General features: G+C 45.7%; 1 protein-coding gene across 1 annotated transcript in view; it reads right to left on the reverse strand.

The window, feature by feature from the left end:
- AUTS2 (activator of transcription and developmental regulator AUTS2) overlaps positions 1–8,859 on the reverse strand; it is a 668,592-nt gene that overhangs the window by 13,767 nt on the left and 645,966 nt on the right. The window contains exons 10-14 of the mRNA XM_033519007.1: positions 8,193–8,669; positions 7,713–7,757; positions 3,989–4,084; positions 2,703–2,774; positions 1,176–1,205 (exon numbers count right to left, since the gene is read on the reverse strand). Of these exons, the coding sequence (XP_033374898.1) occupies positions 1,176–1,205; positions 2,703–2,774; positions 3,989–4,084; positions 7,713–7,757; positions 8,193–8,669 (720 nt within the window). The remainder of the gene's footprint in view (positions 1–1,175; positions 1,206–2,702; positions 2,775–3,988; positions 4,085–7,712; positions 7,758–8,192; positions 8,670–8,859) is intronic.

Below are 8,859 nucleotides of genomic sequence, written 5' to 3' on the forward strand. Positions count from 1 at the left end.
TGGACTGTCCACAGCTGGACTGGACTGTCCACAGCTGGACTGTCCACAGCTGCACTCAGGTCATTCCCACAAACGCTAGGATTGACATTTCCACCCAGAGATGAAAATGGAAGTGGTTTAAAAAGGTCACTCTGGCTTTCAGGATTCCTCTGGCTCCCTCATGTCTGTCCCTGCGAGACCTCAGCTCATAAATGTACTGGAAACACTGGAGGTCACTCGATTCATTCTGTTCTGGGGGTCTTTGCTTCCTCCCTGTCCCCCCAAGTCACAGGCAGCAAGAACCAGAGTGTTTGTTTGGCCTCCTGTTGAGATTGAGCTCCATTTCCAGCACAGCTGGAAACTGTCTGGGAAAGGCTCATTTGAGAGAGACTTTCTCCAATTTTGTTACTTAGGGGTCTGCAGTTACCTACACAAGTAACAGCTCCTGCAGATGTAAAAATTATCACAGGAATTCAAGAGTCTCCTTAAGCTACTTGTGAATTAAATGTTTCACCAATGATGGCACATGGTCTGCCTTCTATCTCTAGCTGTTTATCAACCAACAATTAAATTATAAAAAAATAAACTCTGTCTCACAGACACACTACCCTAAACTCAGCCTTTTTGCTAATTTGTAAAAGCTGGCTGTGCTAGTGATTTACTACATTCACTAAATCAAAATTTACAGCTTTTTCTTGAATATGCTGGAAAATTGACAAAAGCCCCTTTTGGATGAGTGATGGACTGGATCTTTAGATCCTTATTTCTAAAGTATTTTGTGTTTGAAGTGGATTGTCTGTCTGTAGTGGACAGTGAATTACCTGGGTGGGAAGTCCCACCCTGAATAACACTGAAAACATGCAGTAAAATAATAAAGCAAGCTCCTTCAGAGTGCAGTGAAATAACAGGGAATCACTGCCAGGATCTCTGGGATTTGCCTCAGGAAACCATGATGGAAGGATCATCAATATTTAACCTCAAATATTCACACGAGGGGTTGCATGAGAAGAGCAAAACTTCCAGCTGTGAAACTCTGCCTTGTCCTTGAGCGAGCAGGAGCTGCAGGAGTGCTCTCCCCAAAGCAGGGCACAACTGCCCAGGTGACACCTGGCAGCTCTCATCTGGAATTATTCTCTGCTGCAACCTGGTGGGGCTGAGCTGAGCTTGGCAAACGGGAGCACAGGAAGATTTCTTACCCTCAACATGGGCCTGAACGGATCTGTCAACTGTGAAGAAGAAATGACAGCTTGGTTACACGCCTGTCACTCAAACAATTGCTCTAATTAACAAATCTGTACTGCTTCATTAAGAGACGAAATTAAAATGTTAGAATTTTACTTTCAAATGAAGGCCTTTTGGATAATAATTAGTCCTGAGCCTCCATCTCGGTGCTGTGCCCTCCCCCTGGCACCTGAGTGGTGACAGCAGCTCCAGCAGGCTCACACCGAGCTCTGGCCCCTGGCAGCAGCAGCAATTTGTTGATTTAATGCTGCAGGAATGGCTGGTGACCTGCACTGATGGAGGCACGGCCCTGTCCTTTGGGCAAACTCCTGCTCTCACCTTCCAGAGCTCCTCAGCTCGTGGCAAGGCTGGAAAATGGACAGGGCTCCATCCCAGGGAAGGGCTGGGATGGCTGGAATGGGATGCCAGCAGTGTGCCCACCCACCAGCCAAGGTCAAATGGGCTTTCCCTTAATTATTTTCACACTGAAACAGATGTTGGTAAACAAGGCCCATACAAAAACCCAATTTTCTCATTTTTATTTTTGATGTGGTCTGTTGGGTTTTTTTTTTTTGAGTAGATGATTTTCTTATTCCCCTTTTTTTGCTCATATTTCATCAATAAATGCTGGGAAATAATTCAATTTATTGGGTACTGCTCATTTGTTTTGGATTTTCTGTTTTGAAATGCAATACTAAAGGAGATTTATAGGTGCAGAAGGTACTTAGCAGACACAGTGATGGCACAGTGCATCATCTTGAAATAATCGAAACTCACTCCCAGTTGAATGGGAACATAAAGCTAAATGACTTCCTGATGGGAGCTCTGGTTATCTGCACTTAGATAAACAGACAGAAATGTGGTTCCTTTTGGGGTAAAGCACTGGAACTTGGCCCAAGGCAAAGACAACAGCTCTGGAAGCTCAGCCATGCCACAGCTCGGAATTTCAGGAGAGCTCCTCAGTGCTTCTGTCTGGGAGTTCTGCTGAAAATATTTAAGTGTGAAGCTCCTCATGGCAAAAATGGCCATGAATTCAGACACACCAACACCCCCTGGGCAGAGAGGCAAAGTGCTGAGGCAATAAATGCTGTTCACATCCGCTGGAACTCAGAAATCCAGAGGCACCGAGTGATCAATAAAGTGCATCCGTATTTCACTGGGGCAATCAATGCTACAGTAACCCAGGGAATAGCTGTCATTACCCACATTAAAAACAATTAGAGACTACAAACACAAATCCTGGCGAGGCTTGTACCTTTTTCTGTGTTGAATTGGACTTTTGTGCTTTTACCCCTGGGCCTGGGGGGAGAGAGAGCTGCCAGCAAGGACAGAGCTCTGCCACTGCACTGTTTGAAATGCTGCCACAGAACCTCTGCAGGAAACAGCTCAGACAGCTTTGGTTTCAGGCTGTTAATTTGGACATACTGAAAATGACAGCTCTAGCATTCAAGGTTTCAGGAGGAACAGATTTACTTTAGAACAAGGAAACAGTTTTTACAGACCCGTGGATCCTTCTGTAGAAGGGTATGTGGGACCGTTCCAGGCCTGGCTGCAACATCAATGGGATTGGAAGTCTGGAAATTCCACAAGGAGAGACAACATTAATGAGCTGCACAACAGGAACAATGCCTACAGGCAGCAGAATGTGCAAAACAATAGTTCTTTATCATTGCACTAAGCAGTGGAGATAAACTTCTTATAAAGGAAAGGAGAACCAGTAGTGTATTATCATCTCCATATCCACACTGACTGTCCACCAACTTCCCATTAGCTGAATCAAAACCACTGAGGGAACAGAGACTGTTTAAACTGGAAAATCATCTAATGTGAAAAACCTGATTAGGAACACATTTATGAGACAGCATCAAAAGCAGCATTTGGAGGAGCCAGCCCCTGCTCTGCTGATAATCAGTGATGCACTCAGCACACAGAGCATCACAAGGACCTCAGCTCCATCCACAGGCACTGCCACAATATGGAGAGCAGGAAAACATCCACTTGGAAAAAATGAAAGCCCTTCCCATTATTTGAATGTAAAAACACAGTTAATGAAACTTTGCAGTTTTGTGGAACCCCCACCAACAATAACAAAACAAAAAAATGAAGAAAAAACCCCAACAAACAAAAAACAACCAAAACCCCACATTTAGATAGAGCTTGTTCCTCTGTCAAAATGAAGAAAATAGAAATCAGCTCCAGCATAACTAACAATTAAATAAGGGAGTTGTTAACAACCTGATTACCATACAGACTAAGAATCCCACTAATGAACTGATTTACATATTCAGTCATTAGAGTGGATGGGCCAATTTAAAGAAGAAGGTGTCTCCTCTGCAGAAATTCCACTCCTGATTTCAGTCTTTAGCTGCAAAGACTGACTTCCACCCACTGATAAATAAATGAAAACCAAAGAGAAAAGCCCTGAAGTTGCCACATTTCTGTCCCCCAGCTATCACCCATGAGGAGAGCCAAATCAGTGTTCTGCACTGTGCTGGAGGTAATTATGCTAATAAGTAAACAATAATGAGCACCATTTCTTAAAATCCTGGTTATTACATGACCTTTCATTCATGCACACTATCTCAGAACTAATTACATTGCTTCTGAAGTTAACTGTGCCTTTATAGAAATAATTTCATAAAAAACCCTGTTTGTAGATGTACAAACCTAATGAGAAGTAACTCCTCTTTGTGGTAAATTTGGAAAAAGGCAATTGTCCCCTGTGGAATGAAGGCCTGAGAACGTTCTGAGATGCCAGGGTGAGCAGCTGCAGGGAATTCTGTCTTACCTTGGGCTGGAAAGCTCCTTGCAGTGATCCAAAGGGGCCGGTGGGAGGGATCATAGGAGGAATCCCTGATACAGCTGGGGGATAGGAGTGAAACAGCTGCAACACAAGAGAGAAACAACATCAGCACTGGGTCAGCAGCAGCACAGCTGAGAACACACAGCATTCCTGCAGAACAGGAGGGAAATGTTACATGGGGAAAACTGAGAGGCACTGAAGTGATCTCATTGCAAGGATGTTAGTTAAAGCAGTCAATGGGATGTTCACAGATGTCGTGAGGTTTAGAGCTTAAAAGCAGTTCCAAAATCAGACAGCCAGCAACCTGTACCTGCCTGGGGCCACCAGAGCCTAGGGGAGACCTTTGCTCCTCAATTATTAATCTTTAAATTGGAGAGAGGTTTTAAATGGTTTCAGTCTGTGGTGCATTTCAAGAGAAAAGGCAGAATCCTGAGCTGAATGAGACTGAGAAATCTCCTGTTTAAGTGGAAAAAAAAAAAACCCCTTATGAGTTCTAGGATATTGTATCATTAAAACTCCATTAGTAGGTTGGAATTTTAATGGTATCTGTAGGAAATGAGGAAAATGTGCACAATTCTTACTTCATTAGCCTGTCTGAGAGGATATCCTGCCACATTTAATATTAGCAGACAGACAATCTGATTTGTTAAAGATTAGAATTTACACAAAAAGTTAAGGCAGAACCTCCCAGAAACGTATGGGAGTTTTTTTTATCAAGAAGAGACTGCTCAGCACAAAAATGTGCCCATTTCCACTGGCCCCAGTGCTCTGTCCTAAGGAATTGGGAAAAAATGAGAGGCTGCTCTGTGCTAACACAGAGCAAACACAGGTAAACAAGCAGGTAAATGAAACAAATAAATTGTTTCCTGGGAGGGTGGGCAGGCCCTGGCACAGGTGCCCAGAGAGGCTGAGGCTGATCCCTCAATCCCTGGAAGTGTCCAAGGGCAGGCTGGATGGGCTTGGAGCAGCCTGGGGTAGAGGAAGGTGTCCCTGCCATGGCAGGGGTGGAAGAGATGATTTTTACCATCCCTTCCAGCCCAGCCCACCCTGTGATTCCGTGATAAACCATCACACACCCACGTGCCCTCGTCTCTGTGCTCTGCCAGTGAACCTCTGGCTCTTGCTGTGACAGAAAACTCTCCCCAGTCAGTGAAAATGCTGCTATCACACACCAAACTGCTTCCTGGCAGCAGTCAGGGATTCAAAGCATCACACCCCAAAGGCATTCTCAGCATGAAACCTCTGGATCTGGGAGGGGATGGATCTGGGAGGGGATGGATCTGGGAGGGGATGGCTGCCAGCTCCACTGGAATTGCCCCCCAAAAACCTAACAGGGTTCTCTGGCTGACACCAAATCCCCTCTGAACATGGCTGAGCCAAGTCAAACTACTGTGTGCTACTTTTAAGATCAAAATAAATGAGTTAATGGCTAATTGAACAGAAGCAGGACTGGGCAAAGTCAAAGACTACACACGAGGGGTGGGAAAACACTGAGCAAATCCCATCCCAGGGTAAATCATACCACAAAGCTGTGATGGATTTGGACATGCCAGGCATACACGTGTGCTTTTCTTCATCTTTTTCCCTTCTAGCTTAAATTGCAAGGTCATTTATCCATATTGTATTTACTGAAAGCTCAGAAAACATTTCAGAGGTATCAGAAGATTTTCTCAGTTTAAAAGCCTGGTATTGAGCCTCTGTTCATGTTGCTGCTGTTGTTTTTAATTCTATTTAATTTGGACCTGCTCCATCCAGTGGCGCAGAAAACATTTTGAGATTAGTTGATACTGAACTGTAGGCATTTGAGAAACCATTAAGAGACATTTGTCCTCAATTACAATATTTTTAATGAGTAAAATGTGCTTTAAATTCTCCAGTGTCTTCTGTCTTTAATTCTCTGTGTAATGGACTAATTCTAACTGATGGGAAAAGATGTAGTACTTCGTATTCTATTGACTATGACTAATAATAAAGAATTCTTTCTTCAGTTTTACAACAACTGGCAAGTTAATCAAATGTGACCTTTCCTCAAGGTCAGAAATGTTAAAATAAATAGTTTATCTCCATGATTAAATTGTATCAGTTAAATTCCTCCAGCTTTCAGAATCCACCTTTCATAGTCAAGTGCTTCCTTCTTCCCAAGTATTCCCTCTCATTTGAGCAGCAGCTTTCCCTGGGGAAACATGCAGTGACCACAGCTTGCCTTGGCCAGGTGTGTGTGGTGCTCACCTGGCAGCAGCTGCAGGTACAAGCAAAGCCTCACTGTGCCACAAGAGAAGAAATGACACTGATGGAAAACTCAGCAATAGCTTCTGTGTGAGCTGCACTCCCTGTTCCAAACTAGCTGGATTTTAGGTCTCAAACAGACCCTGCTCTCCTCCAAAGTTCACCCACACTCTCTGCCAGCTTTAAGGAATCTGAGTTCCAGGTGTGCCCTACAGTGGAAGCTGCTGTCCCTGGGAGCTGCTCTGTGCAAGTGCCATGTTCTGACAGTATTTATTTGTATTTGTATTTGTATTTGTATTTGTATTTGTATTTCTCCTGCCCTGGGGTGTGCCCCCAGCCCAGCTCCCATCCCTGTGCCCTGAGCAGTCCCAGGTGGCACCAGGGGACACTGGGCTGGCCTGGCTGGGCTCAGTCTATCCCTGAACCCATGTGAAGCTCAGTAAATCCAGTGCAGTTCCAGCCTGCTCAGGGGAGCAGCAGTGCCCTTTGGAGTGGGAATGTCTGCCCAGTGCTCCTGGAGCTCTGAGCCTGCACACAGCGAGCCCTGGCTGCTGCAGTGAGCTGCCAGACCAGGACAGCACAGGCTGTGAGCAGGGGCTCTATTTAATACAGACACCAGGGTCTTAAACAGGTTTTTTTTTGCCCAGTTCCACTTCTAAGCAAAACCAACACATAAAGCCAAATGCTCTGCAGATTTCTGAGTGCTGATGCAGTACTCCTTCTCTCATCAAAATATTGCTCTTGAATTAAGAAACTCTTGCCAGACACCTGCCTCTGCCCATAGGATGAGGAAAATACAACCCAGAGTTCAGCAGCAAATCAATCAGTGGATTCAAACCCTTAGGAGCAGAAGCTTTACATTTAACTGGAATTTTAAAAATCAGTTCATCTCAATAAGCAACATTTTTGGGTAGCTTAGATAAACACATCTAGTGCATAGCTGGATTCATGTTGCTGTCATCAAACAGAGCTTTCAAAACACAGCAAGCCCAGTGGACCAGATGAGCTTTTGAAATCTGAATAATAAGACAGGTTTTCAGATTTTATCAAACAAAATATGATAGATTGGGAAAACTATTAGATTATCTATCCCTGAAGGATTTGTATGATAGTTTGTCAGTTCGTTTCAAGTTCCTTAGCAAAAATATCAGCCCAAGGGTTTGTGGCACAACTGAAACACCGTGATGGGATCACTGCTCTCTCCTGCTTCACAAAACAGTCAGCTCTTCTGTCTCATCTTTTCACATCAAACCTGCCTCCAAATGGTGTGTGAGCAAGAGATCTTTTGACTGGAAAAGCTGATACTGCATCTTTATCAGAAACAAGCACCACGAATGCAAGCCTTCAAAAGCCAAAGCAACCAAGGACGATAATGGTAAATCCTGGAGTGATGATTAGGGAGAGATTTGACACTGTGCCATTGATTGAGTGGTGATCCCAACCCACCACAGAAAAGCAGTGGAAACAGAGCAATAAAACTCACACTGTGACGGTAGAAGGGGTCAACTTTTGTAGGATATTTGTCAAACTGCAAAGGGATCAAAGCACAAACTAGTTACTTTCTATTTCCTTGCTTTACTTCTGTTGGCAAAATAGAAGACAACTTCTCTATTATTTGGCAACCAACAGAGAGGAAGAAATATGCAGAAAATTAGTTTCCAATGAAACTGTTCGGGGTTTTTTCTTTCTTCAAAGTAAATGAAGATCTTTTTGGGACAGGACGAAGGAGGAGGGCCCAGAGTGAACACTCCAAGCAGGACTGGCCAGAGCCTCGCCCCTCAGTCCTGTGCTGCCCCCTGAACCTCACACTGTGACAAGGGGACAGCCCTGCCTCTCCTGCCCAGACACCCCTGGGCAGCACAGGAGCCCTTCCCCACGAGCTGGCAAATCCTCCACAATACTTTTGTAATAAAGAATAGAGTTGTGCTCTACTTATCCTCACATTTCTGCCTGGGGTACGCACCATGGGCGGTGCTGGCGTCGGCATGATGGCAGTGGGAGGGATGGCGTGGGGAAAGGGCGTGAAGGTGTGCTGGTGGGTGTGTTGGTGTGTGTGCTGGTGCTGGTGCTGGTGCTGGTGGAACTCTGTCCTCAGGTAGGGCGGCGGGCCCAGCGAGGCCCCGCGGTCGGCGCTCTGCGAGGCCAGGAACCGCGTGTTCAGCTCCTGGCGCAGGAGGTCTTGCTCTGAAACACAGAACCACACAGGAGCAGCATTAACGGCCTTGGGAAACACCTTGGAGATCATCCAGTCCAAGCCATGACCCAGCACCACCAGACCATGGCACTCAGTGCCACATCCAATCTTTTCCTCAACACCTCCAGGGACAGTGACCCCACCACCTCCCCGGGCAGCCCGTTCCACTGCCCAACCACTCCTCCTGTGAACTTTCTTTTTTAATAATGTCCACCCTAAACTTCCCCTGCGGAAAAAGGCTGTGTCCTCTCATCCTGTTGGTGTTCCCTGGGAGCAGAACCTGACCCCACCTGGCTGTGTCCTCCTGTCAGGAGTGATGGGGTCTCCACCTGGCTGTCCCCCCTGTCAGGAGTGATGGGGTCTCCACCTGGCTGTCCCCCCTGTCAGGAGTGATGGGGTCTCCACCTGGCTGTCCCTCTCCACCTGGCTGTCCCCT

This window comes from Parus major, chromosome 19 (assembly GCF_001522545.3).
Source record: "Parus major isolate Abel chromosome 19, Parus_major1.1, whole genome shotgun sequence".
Taxonomy (NCBI): Eukaryota; Metazoa; Chordata; class Aves; order Passeriformes; family Paridae; genus Parus; species Parus major.